The 26,931-nt window shown below is 38.9% G+C and overlaps 1 protein-coding gene across 1 annotated transcript in view; it reads right to left on the minus strand.

Moving 5' to 3' along the window:
• The window catches only part of FRMD3 (FERM domain containing 3), a 73,159-nt gene that overhangs the window by 31,978 nt on the left and 14,250 nt on the right, over positions 1-26,931 (minus strand). Inside the window, exons 3-8 of the mRNA XM_009328107.1 lie at positions 20,012-20,109; positions 18,677-18,800; positions 6,318-6,405; positions 4,420-4,508; positions 2,029-2,092; positions 902-990 (exon numbers count right to left, since the gene is read on the minus strand). Of these exons, the coding sequence (XP_009326382.1) occupies positions 902-990; positions 2,029-2,092; positions 4,420-4,508; positions 6,318-6,405; positions 18,677-18,800; positions 20,012-20,109 (552 nt within the window). The remainder of the gene's footprint in view (positions 1-901; positions 991-2,028; positions 2,093-4,419; positions 4,509-6,317; positions 6,406-18,676; positions 18,801-20,011; positions 20,110-26,931) is intronic.

Here is a 26,931-nt window from a genome sequence, read left to right on the forward strand (position 1 = left end):
TCCTCCGGCTCGGGGGTGGGGGCTGGGGCACCCCCTCACTCCCTGCGCTTTTGCCTTCGTGGGTTTTGCCGCTTCAGGAAGGGTCCCCCGGCGCGATCCTCCGCTCCAGAGCCCTTGGCCTCGGTGGCTTCGCTGAAAAAATGCTCCAACACAGAAACAGTATTTTTTATAAAATATGCAAGATGCTGTAAGGAGAGACCAAGTAGCAAGAATAAAAGCTACATGCCTAAAGGGCATCAGTAAACAGATGTAACAATGTCAATGGAGGGCAGAAAGAATGCATAAGAGCTTTTTAATAAAGAATCATTGTCAGGTTCTCTTTTAGGGAATAACAAGGAAGATACTGCTTTTTTCCTGTCAATTTACAGTTGTTTTTTTTAAACGAGATGGCTAGCATCTTTCAAAATGTATCTAAGAACATTTTCTTTTTTTATTTTTTTTTCAATCATTGCAGAGAATTTTTTTTTTTCCCAATCAACTCTTATTAAACCTTGGATTTCAAGTGGGAGAACAGTACCTACTGGCAGAGGAGCCCAGAGAATCAAGCATAACAGATTGCTTCCTCCATTCTCAAGGTGTTCAACAGCACGGCTAAGATTAACAACTGTGTTCCAGACACAAGTGCAGTACTGTGTCCATCCAACGTCACACTACAGAGCGGCAAAAACAGTGTGCTGGAAAAAGTGTAATTATTCACTGCCAAAACTCTTCTGCCTCATTCAGATTCTAAACAATTTCTAATACTGTTTTGAAATGAAATAATATTCCCCATTAACTTGCGTATTTTCTGTTTGCATTTTGAATTCTGCTAATGAAATGGAACATTTCACATTGAACAATCTTCTACTCACATGCACATTTTTTTACTTTTAGTATAGGTAATGACTTCAGGTTTACATACTTGTAAAAAGCCTGGTTCTCCACCCCACATTTCCAAAGATGCTTGCAGGCTGCTGGTGTAGAGGTATGGAATGACAGCACAGCCTTTTTCTAAGTGCAAGGAAAGAAGGCAAATAAAAGAAATGAAAATGTTGAATTCTCGAAGATTGAAGTAGCTGTACCACATTTCCCTGTGTAGCCTCAATCTGCGGTTCACCCACAGAAGTACATCCCATACGTAGAGCTGATCTTTAAACTGCCTAGGCAATTGTTTCAGAAATAAAATGGGATGCTTGGAGGGGACAGAGAAGAACACATGTACAAGTGGCTTGTAGAATAAATCTGTACAAGTGGCTTGTAGAATAAATCTGTACAAGTGGCTTGTAGAATAAATCTGTACCAACTGTCTTCAGGCCAAAATCAAAGGAGGAAAGTTCAGTATTCCACATTGCACAGTTGCTGCACTACTTACCGTCCGCTTCTCCTTGTTCCCTATGTCCTAGCGTCAGATCCTCCTTGCAACCACACAAACAGCCCCTAATACCTCTGGCGTTATTACCCTCTTCCATTTTCTATTCCTCACCTAGATTGCATCCAAAGCCATAATTCTGGGTTATATCACTCTGCAATCAGGAAGAACTGATTATAGCATGCTGTAGGCAAAAATCTCTATGATTTCAATGGCAAGAGCCCAATGATAGGACTCTTAACTACCTAGGACAGACTCCAGCCTATTCAGCTGACCAAGATTTGAGGAGATGATCGTAATTAGCCAAAAATACCTCACATTGATCCAGGTATCAATGCCCACCTGAATTTTCAATCATATACAGATGTCACTCATGCTTTAGAGTGGGTGGGTACAGCTTTAGCATTTTTAAATCCATTAAAACTTGACTACACAGATGACCAAACCCACGAGCAATCAACACAGCACTGCATGAATTTTGAGTGAGAAATGTCTCAACACTTTGCAAATTAGACATTCTTTTGACAGCAGCAATTTTCACATTCACTAATATTCTACATTTCAGTTACAATATGAAGTACAATTAGTGATTGTTTAGAAGTTTGTTTAGTTAAAAAACGATGTTAAGTTTTAGTTGACTAAATCAAATACGCAAATTCTGTAAAAATATTAAACCTGACCTCTTTCTGAGCTCCAAACACATAAAAAGTCTTCCCTTCAAATTTCAGTTTATAAACATCACACCTAGAAAGAGAAAAATAATTTAAGTATAGGAAAAATAGATAGATCTACAGGTAAGAAAAGCAACTTGCATGCAAGTTTCCCTGATTCCCAAAGTCAAGCATGCTGTCAAATGACAAAAAGCCTCAACAGAAGTCTTACAACTTTTAGCATAAAATCATCTAATATTCTAATTTTCTTTAGAGAATATAAGCCCATTTCTTTTACATCCCTATGCACCTTCAAAGAATTAACTTTGGCTGCTTGAAAATGAAGAGGAAATTAAAAGTAGGCAGAAGCTTATGTTTACATTCTATTTATTACACAGTTTGTAATTCTTCTTATATCTTAAAATCTTGGAACGTCTAATTTAGTTCAACTGAGGGAAAGACAATACTCTTAGCCTGCATCTGTTGCATAAGAAGGCATATAATTTTCTAGATGCAGGCACTTTTTACCAGCAACATCTTATCTCTATCCTTATTTATTTGTGGTTTCCTATCACACATCTTAGTAACTGACTGCTTACAGACAGAACACAACAGGAAGAGAAAGAAAATGTTTGAGAGCAGTTATTACTGGGGCCTTGTGAGTTGCAAACCTATGCCAAAATTTACTTTAACCAAGGTTGGAAGCACAATCTACATATGGAATAGTGGTGCACCATGTAAAGTCAATATGATGCCTCTGCTTAAATTGTAATGGAAATTTTGTCATTACCACAGCTAAAATGGAGACGCTGTATTTTTTCATAAACTTCTCTAAAGATTTTGGATGTCAGATGGTTGAAATGGGAACGATTCTGGAGGCAAGAACAATGCTATCCCAGAAACTTTATAACAAGAGTTTTGCTTTAACATTAAACAACAGCAAAAAATCATTCCAGTTGAGAAAGCTTTTCCATTGAAAAGGAAATCTCAAATATGAATTTGGATTTTTACTGTGTAGTGCAAATTTCATCTTTTATCAGTTAAAGCTACTAGCACTCACTTTTAGGTCTCAGAAATGAAAGGAGCAGTACATGGCATTCAGATAAATCTTACCAGATCGACCTTCTAATGGCCAGCGTAACACTGAGACAGCTTAATGACTTTTCCTCTATCACTATTTCATTTTGCATCTGGTTTACATGCCAATGGGCTAAATGAATATACCGAGATCTTGGAACGGACACCTTATCCTTGAGTAACATGAAAAACTAAGTGCTGTGAAACTCATTTCCCACAGTATGGTGGATAACATGCTCGGCAAGTGCTATTCTTTCCTCCCTGCACCATAGACTGACATTACGGTTACACCGTCCTTATGCCAAAAGCACAAACCACTGAAGCACTGTGACTAGGGCTACCTGAAATTAACCCTAGGGAAACTACAGCACAAATCCAGGATCACAAATGGATGGTATTTGACTGACATGTCCCCAGAGCTCCACATAGAACTGAATCATACGAACAGGACTACGCTGACTTTACGCCTTTGAGGATTTCAGGTTAGTCAGCTCTCAGGGAGGTTTCTATGGATATGCAGCAAAGAGTCCAGCTCTACACAAAAAACGACCTCACCATTTCTTTACCTCCTGCCCATCTTCTTCCCGACAAGACAGGCTGGGAGCGCTGAGGTGGAGCAGCAGTAACTGCTGTTGGCATGTTTAGCAGCAGGGCTAAAATGAGATTTATCGATGGTTGAGCATGACTGTGCTCACTCAGCACCACATTGCTGAGGGCATGGCCAGCTGCTGTTACACCACCTGCGGGAGCTCTGTTTTACCTCCCCCTCAAACGTGGGTGAGGCTGACCAATTAAGTCAAATGTTTTACAGGAGCAGAAAAGGAAAGCCAGACAAACTGAGGACAATTGCATAAGTGTCCACTTCTTAAAATAAGAGGCTAAAAAATAAAAATTCAAAGCCATTCTCCCCTCCTCCTCTGCTTACCAAAGAAGTTCTTTTATAGTTTTCAAATTGAGGTTAATTAAATGACAAAATAGCAACATTTCCAAGAGTCACAAATAAAGATGCAGGTGGACTCTTGTAAAATCTTCCAAACATCTCTGCCAGTAAGCCTCACTGGTGATTTACAGCATAGTTGAAAAATCAACTTACTCAGTTTTAGCATTTGTGCATTATGTTGACTAATGCACCCTGTTGAATAATTTTCACTGGATGAAGAACCAGACCAAATTATTATTATTCTACTTCTCATCTAAGATCCTTTAAAATAGAAACATGATGGGGCAAGAGAAGGAATAGTCACATGTTAAAGACAACAAATGCAGGTGAAGATACTAAGAAGAAGAGAAGACACAGGAGAAAAGACTCTTGCATATTAATCTAGTCTTACTTCACATGCTTACCATTTTAACAAATGAATTCTTTTATTCCCCTGGAAAACTACAAATCCTGCAGCTGTGAATCCTAAAAATGTAGTCGTCCCCGTTGTGTCCTTGAAAGAGAAAAAAGAAATACAATTTTCCCCTCATCCAGTGAGGTATTTCTTAGTGATAGCATGAATTGTTACTCCACTACAGATTACCTCTATTTTGTTTTCCTTTTTGAAATAAATTTTGCCTTCAAATTGTACACTTCTAAAGAACAAAGATTGATCTTGGCAATACAGGCCTCATTTATTTCTAGGCATTTAACTGAGTAACAGTACCTGATGCTTTGTTTCCATCTACCTGTAGCTGATGACAACGGGGAATCCTTAGGTATACTTACTGATTTTGTTGAAAACATACTTCTGTGTATGTCCCATTCTTAATGTGCTGACTAACTACAAACCAGAGGTTCATATCCGCTTCAACACTGATATTTTTTAAGATTTCACAATACATTGTTCCTCTGCAAGATATTGTCTTGGAAGTACTGCTGACAGACAGCACTTATTACAATAAGTACTCCTGAGTACAAACCAGAACGTATGGTGATACTTGCCTTTAAAATAGGAAAGCCCTTTTTCAATTTTTTAATTCCACAATAAAAGTTCTGGCTCATAGTTTTTGAGCAATGATTCAGGTGAGTTTTGTATTAACTGGATTTCCTGTCCGTCCTAAGGTCTAGACCCTCACCTTGCTAAAGTTAGTCAACTTTATTGTGCCTTATGTTCCACCAATAAAATAAGGGGGAACAGAAACAGAGATGCTTCTGGAGTAGCAGCCACAGCGCTGGAAGGAGCACGACATAAGGAGCCAGGGAACCACCTTGCTTTGCAGTTCATTTCCAGAAGAGTAAAAAATTTTCCTTAACCATGGGCCATGAACCCCTGCATGCCCCCACTCTACAAGCCCTGCCACATGGGTAAAGAGGAAATCCTGAGCCAGTTTTGAATCTGTCCTAAGTGCCAACATAAGTCTCTGGGATGCCCTCTGAAAATCTGCAGTATAGTTTCAAACTAAAGTTTACTAAGTCGCTTACTTCACGGAGCTCTGAACCAGACCCTGCATTTCACACAGGACCAGCATTCCTAGCAACGTATATATGAAATCTGATGCAGCTCTACGTTTGAGCTGACTGCTTAAGGGTGCTCACCACCAGAACAGTTAACTGGACAGCACTGCTGTTCCACCAAATGAGATGGTATACAAGCCAAAGTAAAAGCAGCAGTTAAAACATGAAGCAAGTAACACTAAGAACAAACACTGCAGATTATGCAGATAAAACCAAGTAATTAAAAATGCAGGTGTAAGGGATAATCAGAACTGGTAACTAAAATCACCTTCTTATAGAGAACCACAAAACAGCAAAGTGGAGGAATATGCAAATGTATGTCCGGTTCTCCCCTCTGTACATTTGGCTTGCTGTGCTTCCTAAGATTTGCACATTTTGACAGTGTTTGGAAAACTAATCTGCCGAGGACGAACAATTTGTTGCATCTTCTGGACAAGAATAACACTGAATCCTGAAAATCTTGGCAAACGTAAAATATTTCAGACCTGGAGTATTTGGAGAAACCTTTGCATTAAATGCAAAGAAATTATAAAGTATAATCAAAGCTTTTGTCATGACCCTCTACTACATTCTCCCATGATGTTCTGCTTCCTCTGGAGAGACCTTTCGTTTGACTGATGGAGAAATGTCAACCAGCCAATGTTCTTCCAAGGCTTAAAAGTAATATGTAGTTTCAGGGCAAGTTCTTTTATAAATTACTCCCTATTTGTGCCTGGATAAAAAACAGAGCTAGCCAATTAATGGCTTTTTACTGAATGTTAGTAAAAAGAACGTTTTATTAAATATTAGTAAAAAGAACTGTTACCTTGCAAGGATGAGGATCAACACCGTAAGTTTCCAAAGAATATGCTTTCAGGAGCAAGTTAAATTCAGCAACAGCTGGGCTCTGACTTCTGAAATTACAAAAGAAACAGCATTTTGACAACAAAAAGAAAATAAGAGAAAAAGACTTTTTGACTGGAGAGTTTAAATGCCTAAAAAGGGAGGAAAGAAAAGTTCTTACTGAAATACAAACTATTTCAACCATGTTCTGTTTATAATATAAAGATAGAAAACTTTTCACATGTTCTCTCCTGCTGATGCTGAATTGTAGAGTGCCTGATGTTTTCAGGTAAATTTTGATGCTTTTTTTCTCAATCCTGAGATAACAACATGTTATGCAGTCAACCAGAGTTATCCAATATCCTGCAAGTATTTGTTGTCTTTTGATACACACGGACGTCAGCCTGAATATGAAATAAACCTCAGCATCTTTTTTCCAAACTCTTGCTCCCCAACTCATTTAAAAGGATTGTGCAGATTAACAAACATTCCTTCCAGCGCAGCATATAAACACAGCAATCATATTACACTGTCTACTCAGATGCATGCCTAATTATAGCAGTGTCTGTTACCATCATGATAGTTCAGAATCTGTCAGCATTTCCATTATATGCTCCTATTTTTAGGGTGTCTATAATCAACCATGAAGATACACTAAAGCCTGAAACACGGCATGCAAGACTTGAGTTCTAGAGTAAGTTTATTATTTGATTTTTGCTGTTCTAACTCCTGCCATTACAATAATCTCTAACACAGATTTACAATGCCTGTTTGTCAGTGAACTGTTCCAAGTATTATTTTATTCATGTATTTGCATGACTAGAGTACGTGATTCTGATAGATAATATGGTTTTGTGACAATGAGCAGTGCTTAGGACCTTTAGAAAGACAGGCCTCATAAATGCTTCTCATGCAAATTATCAAAAAAATGAGCCATAGACAAATCTTCAAGGAACACAGCAACAGTCATACTTTATCTTACCCCTGCATTTTGGGGTCCAGTCTCACACTGTGACCAACGGCACTTGGGAACTGGCATTTAAAAACTGCTCTGTGCACTGGTGTAGAATAATTTCCCTGTAAGTCTGTTATCCCCGGTAGCTAGAAACCAACAAGCATTGACATACAAGACTGAGTATCAGGCCCAAGGTTCAGTTTAACAATTAAGACAATGTCTAGCATGCTTGTGGATGTCAAATACCATTTTGAACCTACCAAGCTGATGCCCTGTGGCAATGTAAGTGTCAATAATCTTTTCTGTTACAAAGTTTTAATTCATGCTCATTTGTACTTCACTGCTCATGGTCTCCCAGTCAATCCCATGATACTTTGGCTTCTTCCATGTGTGTTTTGACTTGATACTACACTACTTGCACTTTTATTTCAGATCACATTTTTGTTGATATTTAGCTTTTAAAGAATAAAAACCACACGAGATTAGAGAAGAAGTGCCTGTCTTTCTCCTTCCTTTTTTGATCTCTTTCTCACCACTTTCCAATGGAGAAGAACATGTATCAAGTGGAACACCAAAAATTACAAATGTGCATTTACACGAATAAATATTTAAGGGGAAGACAGCATGAAAGCAGCAAACAAAACAAAAATGCTTATTTTGCCCAATCAACTTTCTGATGGCTCTACTAAACTGTTTTTCTCCTTTTCAATACTAATAAATCACAACTTTAAGTCTAATCACAACTGCAAGACCATAAATGAGCCTTAAAAAGGCAACAAGTTTGTTTCATGTACCAACCAACTGCACAGGACAGAAGTAATTAACTAACTTGACCTAAATTACTTAGAACACTTATGTTGCATAGTGAAAAGCTAGATGATTTGATTGCTTATTGGAAATTGAGCCTTACAGAAAAATAAGATCATAAAATGCATCTTTTTCCCACCTCCCTTTGCTGGTACAAAGGAAAGTAGTCAGTCTTCTGGTTTGAAAGGACCAAAAAGCGACAAATAATTTGGAACAATGTGATTTGGGGGTTTTGGCATTTCCAAAAGGGAAAAAATTGTTAAATTGCAATTATTATTAAATAGACACTTTAAAAAAGAATTAGTATGCTCTCCTCACCTATAGCCTCTGAAACTATGCTGTCTTTGGGCACATCAAGTGGAACAACCTGCGGTACTTGGGAAAAAAAAGCAGAAGACATGGTCAAGTTTGATCTTACCAGATTACAGGCTAAGGAAATGGCTACTGCGCAAAGCCTTAAAAGAACATCACAAAGCAGAAGAGTCAAGGGCGATATCAAATGAAAAAATCCTCATTCATCCCTTATCAAGGGATTAATATTCAAGCCTTGATAATATGCTTTTCATCTGTAACTTAGCAATGAAATTTTCATTACTAAATAAAAATGCAACTATAGCAAATCCTATCAGCAAAGTCAACATTTTTTTATCAATCACTGATTTAACATTAGATATGCTTTTGATTGGCTTTGTTAAAAAGCCTTTAAGCTTTCTACATGCAACAAACAGCCTTACACAAAAACGTAGAGTTCCCTCACTTATGCAAGTGTTTCAACTAATGCCTCTTACAGTGGAAAAACAGGGAATATTTAGACAACACATCTTTGCTGCTTTATAACTCAGTTGTCTCAGGAAAGTCATGTGTCTCTCTCTGCATTCACTCCTTTTGATCTTGTATGACTACCCAAATTTTTCAGTATGTGTTCAGCATTAAATGGAAGATGTATTTCCTTTCCATATGTTGCAACCACTATAGCACCCAGCTGCAGGATGCCAGAGGTTTTGAACAGGACCAGTAAAAGAAACCATTACACAGAAAAGTTTCTGTATACCTTACAAATAATAAAATGTGGATTATTTGTGAACTGAGCTCCACAGTTATTAGCTACGAATTAATGATTCAAGCTAGGAATCAATCTAAAAGTTCCTAATAAAATTTTAATGAAACAAAGACTTCAATAGAAGACTGAGATGTCTGCAACATGCTCTGTTTTTTCCTTTAGGCTCATGAGAAGCACGCACAGGAGTATGTACAAGCTCTGTTTATTTCCCACAGGGCCCCCAACTCTGAAGCACTTCAAAGGCCAGGAAGCTCAACAGGGAATACTTCCAGGGTGTGCCACAGCAATGATCTACTTGTTTTGCTGGCTGCCCACACTAATTCACTCTAGAATTTTCTCCCCTTCATACCTTTCCTTTGGGGTATGTATCTGTTACAAACTGAAGTAGTGAAATTTAGTGAAAGTCAAGGATGAGATAGCACAGGACTGAGCATTAATTCCTTTTACCACACAGAGAAGACTATACAGCAATAACAGCAAAGAAAAAGCATTTTCAATGCTGTTCTCAATTTCTTGCTTCCTGAATGACCTCAGTGAAGTCACTTCATCTATCTTCTCTGATTCTTTTACTGACTTATAAATTGCTGTGAGATACTACTATTAACACACTACTAATAATAATAAAAGGCATAATCATTGACCGTCCTTTTGCCTCATCTCTATGTCAAACAAAGTTACTTGCTGCAGAATACAATAGCAAAACAGTACTTGAGCATGTCACATGTACAATTAATTTCTGGGTCTTTATGGACTGTAGGGTGTTTCAATGTAATTATTTCAAAGAATAAATAAGTATGTACATAATGATCTGGCCTCTAGAAACATTATGTATTCACCTCCATGCAAACCAGGGAGAAGTACCAGCCATAAAGCTTTAAATAACATAGGCTCAGTCTCCATCAAGCACCCTTTGCTCTGCCCTGCAACTGTGGACATACTTCACTGCAGTCTCAGGAGAGACCACAGTGATTGTTCAAGAAGGATCTCCATCTATGAAATATTCTCCTTGTTATATCGTACAGGATATCCCTCAGCAGAAGAGGGTTACCTGGGTTTCCTTTTAGCCTAAAAAAAAGCCACAATTCTGCATAAAGCATCAACGCATTTAGCTACACCATATACTGATCACAGAACTGCTTACCACATGGCTGAGGTTTTGCTGTTGTTTCTTTAAATCTTTACAGGTGGTTGAGACTCCAATTGCTATACAACTATAGTGCTAAAGGTCTTGAGTAGTTTTTACTTTTCCTTTAAGCTCAGGAGATTTTGGCAGACAGTGGAGATGTTTTCAAATACAGTCTGTCTGCTAGTATTTTTAGTCACAATGAAGGTGCTAAGGAGGCTTATGTGGTATTGGAACACAAATCTGCTACAATTATCAGTGTTTCAGTTGTACTGGAGACAATAGCACAATGGTGGCGATAATTTCAAAGAAAAGCACTAAATGAAGACACTGGTAAAAGAAATTGCATTGTAGGCTGTGGCTCAGTTTGTCAGAATAGCAAGGCCAGGCTTTGCACATTGCCCAGGTAGCAAGTGCTGCTCCCCTGAGAACTTCCCTGTGCCAGGAAGGAAAAAGCCTTTAAATGGGTCTGCCTGTGAAAAGAGACCTTATCACCTGGCAAGTAGCTGAATTGCTGAAATGTTGCTGGAACATAAAAAACTTAGAAAACTGCAGAACACTCAAGTATCGATTTTAACTTATACTGCAAAATTCTTTTTTTCTCTCAGACAGATAAAAATTCTAGGATGAGAAAAACCTGAATAATGACATTAAAACAATAATCAAACTCTTTTAATGAGTCTATTAGATGCTTATGGGTTTAATTTTACACCACGCACACTGTAATGGCGTGCCACTTACATAACTCCTTCTACCAGAACATTTCAAATTACTTGTGTGCTTCAAAGATCAGGCTGAGACGGTATCTCTGAAATCCATGTTTAGATATTTGTATTTCAACTTTACTTCATAAATCGATGCAGTGACGCAGACAGCTTTAAGCCTATTCAACAGACAGAATACATTTACAGAGCAGATGCAGTTTTAATTTACTTATTATTAATTTAAAATCTACTCCCACGATACAGAGACATCTACTGAGCTATCTGTTTTTAATATCACAGTAGATTAATCTTTCCGGTCCAGACACACCTGGCCTGTAAAGCCTTCTCCCAAATAAAGAAGAGGTGGGGAGGGAGGAGAGGGGCAGAGGAAATAGGTCCTTTCAGCTGATGAAGAAATCCCTACATTGTAGAAATTCACACAGACATCCAAATTCAGCAGTATGCTAAATATGCAGAACCTGAATCCAAACCTCACCATGAGACAGGCAACAACTAGCTTGGTAAAGAAAACAACCACATTTGTGGATCATGACTATGATCACTATTCCGGGGGGGGGGGGGCAAACATGCACATACACACACACAAAATAAATCTTTCCTAAAGCTAAAAAATTATCAATGTTACAATAAAAACAACTACCTTATTCAATTCAAGTAGATTAACCTTTCTACTGAACACTTCTTGGAATTCCCATTAAAAGAAAAATCATGGGTATTGATACATTTTTTCAGTTTTTCATTGTATCAGATAGACCTTTGGGAAAAGAGAAGGGAAAAGACACCTGTTTTTTCTGTGAAGTTCCTTTCTCTAGATTACTGCTACAACTGCATCTTCCATTAAAATCATGCTCAGGTAAAGCTGCTCCTCACCATAAAGCTTCTGGAAATACTCTCTGTGCCATGCAAACACCAATCCAACAAAACAGCATCTCACTTTTACCATTTTCTAGTAAGTGTACCCAGAATTACAAGTACGGTTCCTTAATTTCAATTGGTTTTAAGCACACTTCTGTAAGAAAAAAACATTTCAGAACAAAGCTTTGAGGAAAGCAACACACACATCATTCTTCAGGGAAAGGACTAGGTGACCAGCAGAGCCTGTTATTTCAAACTTCTAATAAATATACCTTCCAGCATCTCTCTAATTCAGTCAAATTACAACTGATAAGAATTAGGGAGTGAAAGAATACAACAGGAAAATATAGCAGAGTAGAAACAAACAAATTATTCACCTATTACAGCAAACACAATGGCATTTTAATACCAGATTGCTAAATTAGAGAGAATTAGATAATTTTGAAGTTGCAGTGACATGTGCCAACATACAGCCTGATGGATAAATCTAAATGCCTACACTGGCAACCTGTAAGTGAGCCAGCATGGTCTAATTCAGGCTGAAATGAAGAAGACATTCAGTGCAGCCTAGGGCTGTAACATAGGTGAGACCCCGAGCAGCTGGCACCACTATCTGCCTGTGAACTCTCACTGCTCATCATCATCATCCTCAGCTCTCCAAAGTCCTTGGTATATTTTGTATAGCTGAGAACTACAAAGACTTTGGCTCCTTAGGCCTGGAAGTCAGCTATCGCTGCTGTAGCCCATGTCCTGCTCTTTTCCAAACTTCCCCCTCTCCTCCACGTAATCCTCAACATGCCGGGATCCTTGGTCCCCGGCAAAGTGGCTTCTGTCTCCTGTAACGTGACTTGCAAGTTTTGGAGCACACCATACGTCCTTCCAATCAGACTCCCTTCATGTATATGAGGCCGTTAAACACCTATGTGATTAGGGTAGAACAAAAAGTTAAATATAAAGCGTAGATGAGTGTGCTGCCAGCATTAAATGCATAAAAGCAGATAATATGTAGCTTTAATTGCAAGAAGCTTTTAAATGAAATACAAGATCCACCTTATTCTGGACTTGCTAAACAGGAATTTAGTTGTAGCACTTTTTAATGTATTCAACAGCATGCAAGAAGTTGCTTTAATCTTGGATCAAATGATATTAACACCCACAAAGAGAAGCATTTTCTAGCAATCCTTGCCAAGTCTTCTGGGACAGCCTCCCAGAATACACTCTGATAGTAACAATTACAGTTATGCTTGCCAGTGGCTCCACCGACAGCTCCATGTCTGCACGAGAGCTGGAGAGCCAGATCAGCAGAGACGGAGAACTCCTGTACTCGGGCTGGCACCAGAGTCTAAGAACCCCTGGTAACCAGTGGTACGGTGAAGGGAATACAGTAAGAGAGCAGCGGAGGAAAGTTAAAAGTGCTTCAATCCCCACCGAGTAGTTACAGTGTAGATGATGCAGCAAAGTATAAAAATGTTATATGCCTTTCAAATCAAATTTAAACAACACTTCTCATTTAGCTTGGATCAAAGACAAGCATTAATTTGCTACTCTGGTTTTCAAGAAAATACTTCCCTTTAGCTTAGAAGTTTAAATTGCTTTTGAGAAATTAGTAGCAGAACACGGCAGTGATTTCACACCTTCAGAGGAAACTTTTTCTTCTCCCAAAAGATGTTCTCCCACATATGACTTTTGCAAAAGCTGGAGTATTTGATGCACACAATGGAGACAACAGACAACTCAGTAGCACTCAACCTTCTTGAGCCTGTATCCACACTGGCCATCCCAAGCAGTAATAAATAACTTGCATTTACCTATATGAGGTCAGCCTGGGAAACAGGCATTTGAACAGGTCATGTAACTCTATAATTTACTGGGCAAAGTTAATGTTTGCATAGGGCTTTCAGATAAATTAATGGCTGTTTACATAACACTTTCATATAAATTACATGGCATAATATTTCGTATCAGAAATAAGTAAAAATAGATCATTAGTTTTCAGGTGGGATAGGAAAAAAAAAATATTTATTTTCAACCACTGAGTCCTTCAAAAAAGAAAAAAAGGGGAAAAATCCCATGATTCCTACAAATATAAATTCCCTTGATAGGGATTTATGTGGATCTTCTCTTTGGAAATCTCTGTATTTTCAGGTGTCTGGCCTCAGGGAGCTCTGGCTGACAGGTATCTTTCAAAAGCCAGGGAATTTTATCAGAGTAACAAATGTTCTGTTAAAGGACATAAGATTTGATATAAATTCACAAGAAGGAGTTTTTGTCTTGGAAAAGGGAGAAAGGAATGTGACTGGGACATGGTTTAGTGGGCATGGTGGTGTTGGGTTGATGGTTGGACTCGATGATCTTAGAGGTCTTTTCCAACCTTAATGACTCTATGATTCTATGCACTAAAAACATCTGTTTTGTTTGGTCATCTGAAGCAAATCCCACAGTTGTAACAACACAGAAGTCAGTTTGGAACTAGTACTGACACAGGTGCATACATACGTACGAAGTCCGTTGTTTTCAATATTGTCAGTCATTGTTTTCAAATCTAATAGCAATAGCTAGAAGCAAAACTGGGCCAGCTACTAATGCAGGTTGCCCAAACAAATAAACAGTACTAATTCCACCATGGAAAAAGTACAACTGTTTCGGGAACATCTGAAAGGAGCAAACTCCTGATATGTTAAGAAAAAAACATAACAAAACAAAACCTCAAATCCCAAAGAGATTATTAAGATCACCTGAGTGATCTTTCACATAAAAACCCAGTAATCCTAGCAATCCCTGCTGTTATGCTTGAAGAATTAACCTTTCACTCAGCTTTACTCTCATCCACCTAGAAGATTTCATGACTCTCCTTAACCTCATTTGATGGGTTAGTTTTGTTTTGGTTTTCCCCAAATCTATACAGAATTCTTCACCATATTTTTGTTAAGCTGGGGGCTTTTGGTCACCAGAAGTAAAAATGAACTATGGCTTTATAAACTGAGCACAGTGCAGTGTATTAAGTACCTTTAATACTGCCAAAACAGGTGAGAACTGAACGCGTGGTTCCATGTACTTTTGTGTGGAAGTCAAGTAAAAGAAAGTAAGTTATTTTTAACCTGGATCATTTCACTGATGTGATTTACAATGCAACCTTACAAACACTTCCACACATCTAACTAAAAGGGATAAGGGACATGCAAATGAAGAACCTGGGGAGAGACCTTAGCATTCACTTCACTTGAAGAAGAAGGTATACCAGAATACACCCACAGAATATCTAGATTTTTATGGCCCAAATCTTTTCCAATCCGTTAAGAGTGGCAGGGAAACAGAAATGCAAGTAGCTATTACTTCAGTAGCTATGCTTTGTTGTAACCATACCCAAAAACATAACATTCGAATAAATTTTTAATTCCTTTAAGAACAAGTCTCCAAGTCTCATCAGTTCCTACTGCATCCTCATATATTCTAAGATTTTAACTCATAAGAGCATTATCTCTTCACATCTCAGTGGTATACTGTGTTTCAAAAGAGGACTTACTTGGAATGACAGGAAAATGAGAATATGCATTGTGATGAAATCAAGGCAGGTGTTTGCCCCACCACTGGTAAGGTTCACTGAAATTATTCCTGTACCCCTCCCTTTCTCGATGAAGGAAGAATAATTAATTAAAATTCACAAGACAATTAATCACAGCTCAATAAAGCTGACATGCATTTCCATCTGCCACATTTCTATTTTTGCAATTAGGTACAGTGGAAAGTCACATAAAAGATCACATTTTGGTAAAATCCAGTTATGTTCTCACAGCCACAAAGCATAAGAAATAGGGGCACCATGTCATACATCTGTTTTAATTAATAAGAACAAGGCTTCGAACTGACACAAGATGAGTCACTAAGTCACTGGCAGCTGTCACAGTACCCTGTTGCTGCTTCCCAGACATTCCCCTCACTGTCGTCATGTGACATGCCTTTCAAAAGGCAAATTCTTCCATCATGTGTGGGACAGAAGAAAAGATGTGCCCGGTAAACAGGCCTTGAGGATGCCGAGACAGGATTCAGCGAAAAACTGGCCCCTTCCAAGTCACAGGGCTTTGGTTATATGGGAGCCTGCTGCAGGACAGAGATGTCATCATCTTTCTTTATTTACACGTGTGAAGAAAACAAAGAGCCAGACTCACGTGCAGTGCTGAAACTCAGAAGTAACTCTTCTGAAGGTAGCAGAATGGCAGCTGGATTAAAATGGCTCTTAGTCTCTTCTGCTCTCCTCACATGTTAGCTCTCAGCTAACACGTCACTCAAGAATCTTGTTACAAAAAGGCCAGGGGAACCTTTTGCAGCGTTTTTAAAAATACTCATTGAGCAGCAAAATATTAATTCCTATCAGAAAATTCAACTTGCTGAATGCAGTGAAACAGATGTGCTGATCAATACCAGACAGAAGCCTGTAAGCTCAGTGTTTTTTCTAATCATCTTTTTCCAGCTAGATACGGAAATCTGATCATCTAGCACTGGACCTCTCTACATATAGTTCATTACATGACAGATCTGTTTTATTAATTTGTACCACTAGAATAGAGATTCATGGAATTAAATATCAGGAAAAAGGTAAAACTTCTATGTGACTAATGAATGTCTGATGTAAAAAATGTAGTAGGATGATCATTTCTGGGAAGACAGAGCTGCATGGGGAAAATTGCCAGGTAGTAGCTATCCGGACAGCTCTGAAACTGTATAACCAGACAAATAGGTAAGGCACACCAGATGCTGACATAAGCGAAAGAAAACAGAAAAGAAAGAAAACAGTTCCTGAGGGCTGCAAAGAGCTATAAGCCACTGAGCCTAACATTCATAACATACAAATCGGTAAAATCCAGAATAGAAAAAGAATTAAGGAACATATACGTATAAGTGGGATATATGAGAAGAGTTCTGCTATAAATTATAGTTATGCCTCAAACACCTCCTGGAATTCTTTTTAGGAGTCAGCAGATCCACAGGCAAAAGAAGTCAGGTTGATACCATCTGATTTCCAAAAGGCAACAATGAATAGTGTTCCTCACCAAGACTACTGAAGAAATCCAGGGGACATCCGCACATGCTGAGCAGCTATCGATGGGAGGAATCCACAACTAGGAGAATCCCAGAGGGACCTGTGCGAAGGCTTATAGCATTTACTGTCACAGGATCAGCAACATTGCACTAACAGGAAAGGGGATTTTAAAAATGAGATTAAAAATGTGCCTGGTTATTCAAAATAGAGGAACTAGCAGATTAAATTCACAATGGATGGGCAGAATCATGCACAAGGGAAAAAAACAGCACAGAAAAATGTATCTCTCCCAGGGCTATGAAATACAAAATACCAGCTTTGGCTAAACACCCTTCCTTCCCTTCTCCTAACTTTAAATAAAGGACTAGCCTGTTCTTGAAAGACTGAACTGATCAAAATCTTTTTAATTGCACCTTGGCCTAATTGATGAAAGATCTTAGTTTTTAAAGGTTGAATTTATCCTTTGGAAATCTGCAGCCACTGTATGGAACAATACTGAAAGTAAGAGAATTCTGTTTTCTTTTTTTAAAAGGCTGTTTCTATGGGTCTGTGTAAAGTGCAGCCTGGACTGCTCCAAAATTTAATCAGATGTAGCTGTGCCATTTAAAACATTGTTTCTCTGAAAGAAATATAAACAAAGTATATAGGTTTCAGGAAGGAAAAAAGAGAAGACACATTAATACTGGCAAGCTTACTGTCATGAATGTTGCACTTTGGTTGAATAACGTATTTGATAGGCTTATGAAAAAAGAGGTGTTTTAAGCTTTAACTCCTCTGAAAAGGAATTTTTCGTTTTCTTTTTTTTTTCCCCAGGAATTTGGTGTCTCACGATCTATTTTTGGTATAAATAGTATTCACATACTTATGCAAAGCATTTACATATATCGCAATATGAAAACAAAACATAGGGGTTTTAAGCAAGTGCAAAGACTCTTGTAATCTTTGAATAAAAATTGTCCTTCTACTTTATGTAATTAGTCGTTTGCTTTCATTTGATTTTCTTCACATCCTATTCCTCTCCAAGCTTCCCAAGGACTATTCTCAACTACGCGAAATGACTAGGGTATCATTCAAGCCACCGTCACGACTACTGTGCGTGTCATTCGCTGACAATCCTGAAGAGGGTATAGTTGCACAACGCACTGCTACTTCTCTCCTATAACACCATACTTCGGGACACATTCAACTTTGAAACCAAAGATTGATTAATCTATCTTTCTCCATTCCCCTTTGTCACACTATTACAAGTTTAGGACAGAAAAAGGGCGTGCAGAGCTCTGAATCTCACCTCCTTAGTCTTCCAAAGAAGTTATTTAAACACATTTCTGTGCAATTCACCGCTATGTTAACAACCTACAGATAAAATAATGTAATTACAGTTTCAGTCAGGTCAATATCTATCAAGAATTTTATAATTCCACTACATACAGAAATTTCACAGCAAAAGACGTGTGATCCCTAAATGAAAGACGTTATTCCACTAATCAACCAGAGTAGCACTCATGATGTGAGCCACTCCCACTAACCAGACCTACATTTCAAGCAAATGCAGTCTAAATTACCAGCACATGCAGGAATCAGCTATGATTAATGAAGGTTAACAGGAAAAGAAAACTCATTAAGCTGAAACCGCATTTTCAAATACAGCATATCAGACAGTATATTGGTAGAGCATCTATTATAATCCAAGAACAAAGCCTCCTAAGTTAACATACACTATTTGGAAACACATACAAGTATTTCTTAGCTGTCTTTTTTCCAAAGAGCATTCTAAATTACCTGAATTCATTTTTATGCATTTCAGCTATTTTCTTCTCGAGCTTTTGTGACTGCTTGGGAAAAATCTTAAAGTCGCTGACGTAATTCTCTGGGTGTTCATCAGGATCATAATCACCAAGCTCAGCTAAACAGATCCAAAATACAAAACAAAACAGAAAAATTCAATTGCAACATTAGTTAATAAGGAAAAAAGTCATTAAATACGGGGTAATTCAAGACACTTCCATGAGTGGTAAGAATCCAGCATCTCTCAAGAAATGCTACTTTGAAGAACTGATAGTTAACTGAAACAACAAATCTTTATAACTGCCACTTCAATCAATAAGTTTCAAATGAAGTTCATTGTTTATTAACTGCAGCAGTAATTAGCAAACCTAAACTATTTTCTGTGGCAGAAACATGCTCTGTAAAACAGACGCATAGGTAATGCTCCCCCTTTGAGTACCTGTCATTCTGGTACCAGGCAGAACTAAAACAATGCACTCCAGATTCTCCTCTTTTTTACACCGATTTATCCTCAATGATATGGACTGGTTAAATTCTGTTCTAGCAGAGAAACACAGGCTGTAACATTATTTAAGGTGGCCCACAGTATTTGATTCCTCTTCTAGAAGATGTGTCACTTAGGTACCCAAACATGGCATTTGGTGTTTTAATTTTCTAAATGAGCCCCCTTTAATAAGGTCTAGACTAAATCTTGGTTTGGATATGCTGCCTTATAACGCATTAAGAACTTAATTCATGTTAAGGCAGAATGAAGCGGACTTCCACACATATGAAGTCCCTCATCAGACACCTAGCTAACTATTTCTCTGTGTGCAATCCAAGACATACACCTGAATTTGGCCCTAAGAAAATGATGGGGAGAAAGAGGGGGAGAATAAAAAAAAAAAAAAGACCTTTCTCCTTGAATGACATCTACTATTTTGCCAGATATTCCATCATCACACAGGTCGTCTTTGCTCTAAGAAAGGGCACTGAATGACACTTTTTCCTGCTTAGTTCAAATGGAATAGGCTACAGTTACATTAAGGATTCAGAACAGAATTTTGCTTTGTTTAGAACTGGAATCTAACATTGATTCCATACTTTTTCACTTAAATGCTAAGACAACCCATTGGTTTTAAATTTTTTTTAAGTTCCAGTTTGGTTTTACTTGGCTAAGTGGCTGAATTACTTAAAACACTTTACAGTGCATGTCAATGCAGGGAAACAGTACAACTAAAAAAAATATATGTTATTGCTAGCTATATTCCCACAACAGTTTTGAGTTTCTCTTTCTACTGAACACATCTATGAATTAAGTATTTAAAAAAGTCTGCTGCTTGTACTTACCTTGGACAATACAGGCACCCAGGTAGGCAGCATCAGAAAAAGAACACAGCAAACGGCCATGGAAAATGTCCCTTTTTATTTGTAGATATAAGAGGTACCTGAAATATAATTTAAAAAATTAGGAAACAATGTGGCATCTTTTTATAACAGATTTAACTTATCAGTGTGAAACCAGTTCTGCAACTACTATTCTCAATCTCTCTCTTGCTACCTTAAATGGCAGGAAAAAGAGGCAAAGTGCAACCACAGGAAAAACTAGATGTAAGACGAGATTTTTCTCAGTAACAATGCAATAATGACAGCAGAAGTAACAAAAACCCACTAAGAGATAGCAGGGAGAGTACTTTATTTAAAATGTACAGCTGTTATGATGCTCATTAGTAACGTGAAATAAATTACAGTAATGTTCGTTTGTTTGAGCACACCCCCTCTCATTAAATACAGGTTTACACAATGAAATCTCTCTCTCTATTGCTGTAGACAAAATAGCACATTGACCACAGTGGAGAGGATTTCTTTCCTTTCTGTTTTTTTAATCCGCGAAGAATCCTAGATGAAGTTTTGAGGCACAAGCAACTCCCTGAGACCCAGGGGGGCATCGGGCACAGGGGACCTGCCAGGGGGGAACCTCTCGCATTCCTCAGCTGTTCTTCCTCCAGAAGAACTGGGGAGAAGAAAACAAAAGGCTCCTTCTACCTGCCCTCTGCCTCCTACCACAGAGCAGCGTTATTTCTAATAGCAAGAGGAGAGGCGCAGCCATGAGGCCATCGCTTTCGCTTTTGCCTTCTCCCCCAGACAGCAGCCTCCCAGAGGGAGACCAACTCACAGCCACCCCAGTGGCTCACTCACAGCTCCTTTCCCAGCCACCTAGCTCGTTACAGCTGCACCATTCAGCAGCTTCACCCCTCTGGGAAAATAAACCATTTAAGCATTGCTTTAGCCAGATAAAGTCAACCATCTAGAGGGTGCTATCAGACTCAGTGGCTTCTGCAGACCTTCAGGACATTCCTTGATGCTGCCAGTCCTCTCCAACCTTAAGCTACAGTGCAGCTGATAAAAATGTGCTTTATGAATAACACTGATGTCAGACATATTTTGCCCAAGTTACTTGGTTCTGTGTATACCATGAGCTCCTACACCAAGTAGCTTATCTGAAGCTTACAGTGAGTTCTAGATTTAAGCAAGACTGTAAGTATTATCTGAAGGGCAAGAGAAATTTTCCTCCTTTCCTTGGGTTGTTACTAAATGCTACATAAATACGAGACAGTTATCACTGAGAAAAGCAATTTGTTCTCATTGTGAATACATCCCTTCACTGCATTACAGTATTACAAGTTTCTACAGGAACCTTGCACTTCAAGGCATTTTTTTTATTTTGCAACCCCTTTTTTTCCCTGTAATCGGTGTCCATTAACAGCTCACTAATTCACTTCCACAACTTGGCACTGCTAGAGTACAGGTAGTTCCCAGAGGAGAACTGCATCAGGGTGAACCGAAGGCCTCAGTGAGATGCAATAAAAATTCTTAATCTGCAATGACAGCCTACTGGAAGACACTCAGTATATTGATGCAGATACCACACATAACTTGGGCAAATGAGCAGTCCCCGTCCTAAAACTTTTGGTAAGTCTTACCAGGGTGAAAAATTGGGTTGTGGTTCTCCAGAGTGACCATTAGCTTAAGGCCAAACTGAATTCACCTTTTAAGAAGTGCCAAAAAAAGACACCTATGAAAGGGCATCCCAAGATTTCACAGCATGGTTTGTTAGCTGAGCTTAAGGTCAACAGATCTCCAGTGACACTGTACATTGGTGGTTTCTGAGTTTGAAAATTACTATAATGAGATACAAAAGTAAATAGGCTTCTGGAAAAGCATATTAACGCACTGCTCCCGACCTACATTTGCAGACAGGAGGCTGAGGTGAGAACTAAGGATCTGAAGTCTCAGGACCGTGCTAGGTCTGACTCTCCAGCTGTATGGATGGAAGCAAACGCTATGAACAGTTACTCTTCTATGAATATTTTGGTATTTACAAGAAGAAAAATGAGTTTGCAGGAAATTCCCATGTAACAGGATTAGGCATCAATGCTGCCCACCTTGACCATCTATTACAAGCCATTACCTTCAGAGCCCAGGGAGAATGGAAAATCTTCAAGAATTGACTCAAAGCATCTATTCAAGAGTCAGGCAGCCTCCCTCTTTCTCTCTCTCAAATGCTATCCAACAAATCACAAGTTAGATTCCTGAAGTGAGATGGAAGGGAGTCCCCCTACCCCCAGTATATGGTTATTTTATGAGAATAAACCTGAAAACGCACATACACGAATTCAGTAGAATTCAAACCCAGTTTTTTTAATACAGGGGGACAGCCATAAATACAACAGTTTGTGATGGGTCACTAAGATACTACGCCGGCACTTAGGATCAAAGATAACAGCAGCATCAACAGAAACCCCTCAGAATGAGGGCAAAAACTCATTTCTATGCATTCCACTAAAATTCTATATAGATGAATATGGGAGTTTGGGTGGGAGTGTGCATAGAATCATAGAATCATAGAATCATTAAGGTTGGAAGATACCTCTAAGATCATCGAGTCCAACCATCAACCCAACACCACCATGCCCACTAAAACATGTCCCTAAGCGCCTCATCTATACGTCTTTTAAATACTTCCAGGGATGGTGACTCAACCACTTCCCTGGGCAGCCTGTTCCAATGTTTAACCACTCTTTCGGTAAAGACATTTTTCCTCACATCCAATCTAAACCTCCCCTGGCACAACTTGAGGCCATTTCTTCTCGTCCTATCACTAGTTACTTGGGAGAAGAGACCGACACCCACCTCTCTACAACCTCCTTTCGGGTAGTTGTAGAGAGCAATGAGGTCTCCCCTCAGCCTCCTTTTCTCCAGGCTAAACAACCCCAGCTCCCTCAGCCGCTCCTCATAAGACTTGTTCTCCAGACCCTTCACCAGCCTCGTTGCCCTTCTCTGGACACTTCTGGCATTGCTAAGCAAATAGTTTGTTGCTGACCAGGATCAAAGATCCTCAATGTCGTTACTACATTTCTGCATCCATAATAGTCTCAGTTATCTGAGCTAATCTTAAACAAGAAATACATGGTTTTCTTTTCCCCAGAAAGAAATCAAATAGGAATAAATACAGGTATTATACTAGTTTCTTGCTTAAGCCTGTTTGCAATATGAAACTACCAAAATTTGTCAAAAAAATATCCCCCAAAGCTAGCTTCATTACCACAAAAAATATTATATACTGTTTCAATCTGAATTGTCAATATATGCATTTTTGTCAATTAGATGAAGCTAATAAAAATGTATTATTAACCATTCCCTCCAGCTAAATCACTGGCTCTGCAAGTTGTTCAGAAAAAAAAAAAAATCAGAATTAAAAAATTGCAGAAAATTTCCATTATAATTTTTCCGTAACTTCAGTATAACATATTTTTCATTGTCTTGTCTCCTTAACATACCAAGGAATATTTCCTTTCTGTAACAGTTGGGAAAACACAAATACATATTCAATTTTTGCTGAGAGGTATGTTAACAGAAAATAAATAAGAGTCAGCAGAGGATATGTAACCAAAACAGCACATAAGATATAATTTTAGGGAAAAGAACATTTGTGCCTCAGAGCTGGTTTCTTCCCAGTGATCATCCTGGGATGACAAAGCTGAACACAAGCCATCATGGAAGCTAGCTTCTATCATGAATGTGGGCCATAGGTGTTACTTGTCTGTCTGCTTTAAAATACGTAATCCCTAGCACTTGCTAGTGTGAGGAAGAAGCTCTGTTTTTCCTCCCTTATATGAAAGGGGGTTTGTTGTTGCACTGTTTCATTGGCTGTTTGGGGGGCAAGGGGTGTCTCTTAAATCGTTCACGTACCTTTCTATTAAACTAAACATTTTTAAAATAAAAATACTGGTTTATTTTTTCTGTCACTAAGGTTCTGTGCTACTGAGTTGCTACATGCATTTGACCATTGAAATCCTTAATCAAATGGTTCGAAACTGCACTTTCAAAGAATTATTCCACTTCTGAGGGACAAAAAAAAAAAAAAGGGGGGGGGGGGGGGGGAAGAAACATCTCCAAGACAGAAGGCAGCAGTCAGGAGTGGAAAAGAGGCACAGAGCACAGGTCACAGTGGAGACTGGAAAAATTGTTGGCTGGGACACAAGGGAAGCACTTGCACTTATAAGAAGGGCAGGGGAATACCCATGCAGAGCAGAATCAGAGTCTGAATGTGATTTTCAGAGACCACCCACACAGCAAGCTGCATGAGATACTGTTCATCTTCAAAGCAAGAAGGGCAGTCTGGAACAAGACTAAGAGATGAAGGAGTTCTTTCAAATGAAGGAGATAGATGCACTTTGGACTGAAAGCCAATGTTACAAGCTTTGCCAAAGGTTGGCTCAACCTCAGACACGTCCTATAATCCTGATAATGTAATGTATGTCCCAGGTCAGCAAAGACCTATGAATGTGTACCTGACTCCTGAACTCAGTAAGGTTTACGCATGTACTTAAAATTGCCTACACTTACAGAAATAACTTGCAAAATCAGATCTGATTTTGCTGCTTCTCATGTCCTTTCACCACAGCTGTTTTTTTCCAAGCCCTGGCACAACTTCATAGCCTGATTTACAGCCCTAAGTACGCAAGCTTACCAGCAAGCTAGTAAATGTGTGCTTCAGCGCTTACACTCACAAATGCCTATCATTGGAATAACCTCATTTCCATCTATTATTTGTTTGCAATACAGATGACTCAACTCCAGGTTAGCCAAGCCCTTCCCGCAACTGCAGATGAAGGGTCAGCAATATCTATTCTTGTTTTCAAGCAGGCTTCATGACCTTCCAGAGACCATGCTGCTAACTGCTTAACAGTCAATTTATTTATCTATTTTAAGATGTTCAATGAGGCAAGAAAGCTTTCCCATAGCTAAACTTTGTAGTTTTTCCACGTAGTGTTTTTTTCTTGTGTGCAAGTGACTTCACTCATTCTATTCCAGTAACAAGAATTTCTCCCAGTGTTGTCGCAGCCTTTCCAGCTGACAGACACGGTCACCTCAAGAGATCCAGCAATGTTTCAAAAATTGTTATCTCAGCGTGGTGTCTAACTTCGCACGGCTCCTTCCCATGCTACTGTGCATACTCAGGTGCAGAGTAGCAGAGGGCAAATGCACATGTTTACAATACTTCTGGATTGGGTGCCCGCCTCTCCCAGCAGAATGTATGAGTTCTTTATGTATATTATTCTGGACACTAACTTCACATTCTGTCTTATACAGTAGATTTCACCAAGTACACTGCCGCAGCACTGATTTCCTGAAACTACCTTACACAACAGGTAGTGAACTAACTGCCTCAGGAGGCGGTGAAGAAAAACAATATTACTAAGTCCAAAAAAAGCATGATTAGACAAATTAATGAGCAACAAATCCAGAAAATAATACTAAAATGAATAGGCAGGAATGTAACCGTTAAAATTCCCAATATAACAGAAACCTTTCAGTGAATTTGGGTGAGGAGGAGATCATCTTTTTTTTTTTTTTCTGGAACAATATGAAGGTTTTGTTCACGCTAGCGTCGCTTAAACCCATCACAGCATTTGTAAAACAGATACACATGGCAGTAAGCATGCCACAGCGATGTTAGTACAGCAGTTGCCCTTTCAATCTACCTAATCAGTCATAAGCCAAATTTTAGCAGAGGAATTAGGAACTAGGAGCATAGCCATCATGACTTCAAAACATAGTCTTCATTCAAACACAGGAAAAAAGAAAAATCTTTTTCTCTTAAAATATCTAACACCAAAAGTAGTAGGAACTATCTTGTTAACTTACTTGGGAAACTGCATGCCTGTCTTTTGTGTTAACAGGCACTTGTAGGAAGAACCACTCTCCTTGTTGTGTGCTTTCTGCAAACAAGTATTAATGCTAAGGATTCAAACACAACAAAAGTAGCAGCACCCTATAACTCCATCCTGAACCTAAGTTCCTCCTAGATCGCCAAAATCATGAGAGAAGCTCTGGATCCATAGTATTAAAAAAAAAACCACACCAAAACTATTCCCTCAGAAAGGAATAGCCCATTTTCTGCCCTGTGGTCGTGGTTGGAAGGTCACTTCAGTAACAGCTTTCCAGTTATCTCCAGTCTCTCATTTCTGTAGTCAGGATGATGACTGCCACTTGATCTAGCAATACGTGGGCTTGTTCTCCTGGCTTTGCAGCTGGCCAGTGCCTGCATTACAGTGTATGGTCTTTCCTCGGGAAAAGGGAAAAGTGTGAAAAATTACCATGCCAGCCAACTGCTTGACAGCACTGGCTACAGGGGGAAAAAAATCTTTATTGCTACACAAGAATTCATTTCACCGATGAATAAAGAGGACAAAGGACTGGTAAGGGACAAGCTTTGTTTTGGATACTGGGTACATAAAAGCCCCACCACAGCACAGGAATAGATTCTATACTGCAAGCTTCCACAACTGAACTGCATCTTCTCAGCCCTCCTGCCTTCCCCTCAGAGCACCACAAGAGGAGCTCTGAATGTGTAAGGTCTCCTTCTCCCACAGGCACAAGTTCCACCAAAAAATCCAGGACTCTCCTGGATAATTCTTTCCCCCGCCCCAAATGCTATCTGCAAGCCTGCCAGCCCAAGTGCTCCTACTACAACTCTCATTCATTTTTAAGACCTATGCTATTCAATCTGATTGTGAGTCCAATACTATTAAAACTGTAAATTCACTTGCCAACTGCCAATATGGCCTCGAGAAAGCCAAAACAGACAAGTGGACTTGCAGAGGCATCAAAACATAGCTACCATTGCACATCTCAAGAAAAGCAGGACAGGGTACCTAGAGAGGCAGAGGTATTCCTAAATGATGCCTGGAAGAGGGTTCAGC

This window comes from Pygoscelis adeliae, unplaced genomic scaffold, assembly GCF_000699105.1.
Source record: "Pygoscelis adeliae isolate BGI_AS28 unplaced genomic scaffold, ASM69910v1 Scaffold45, whole genome shotgun sequence".
NCBI lineage: Eukaryota > Metazoa > Chordata > Aves > Sphenisciformes > Spheniscidae > Pygoscelis > Pygoscelis adeliae.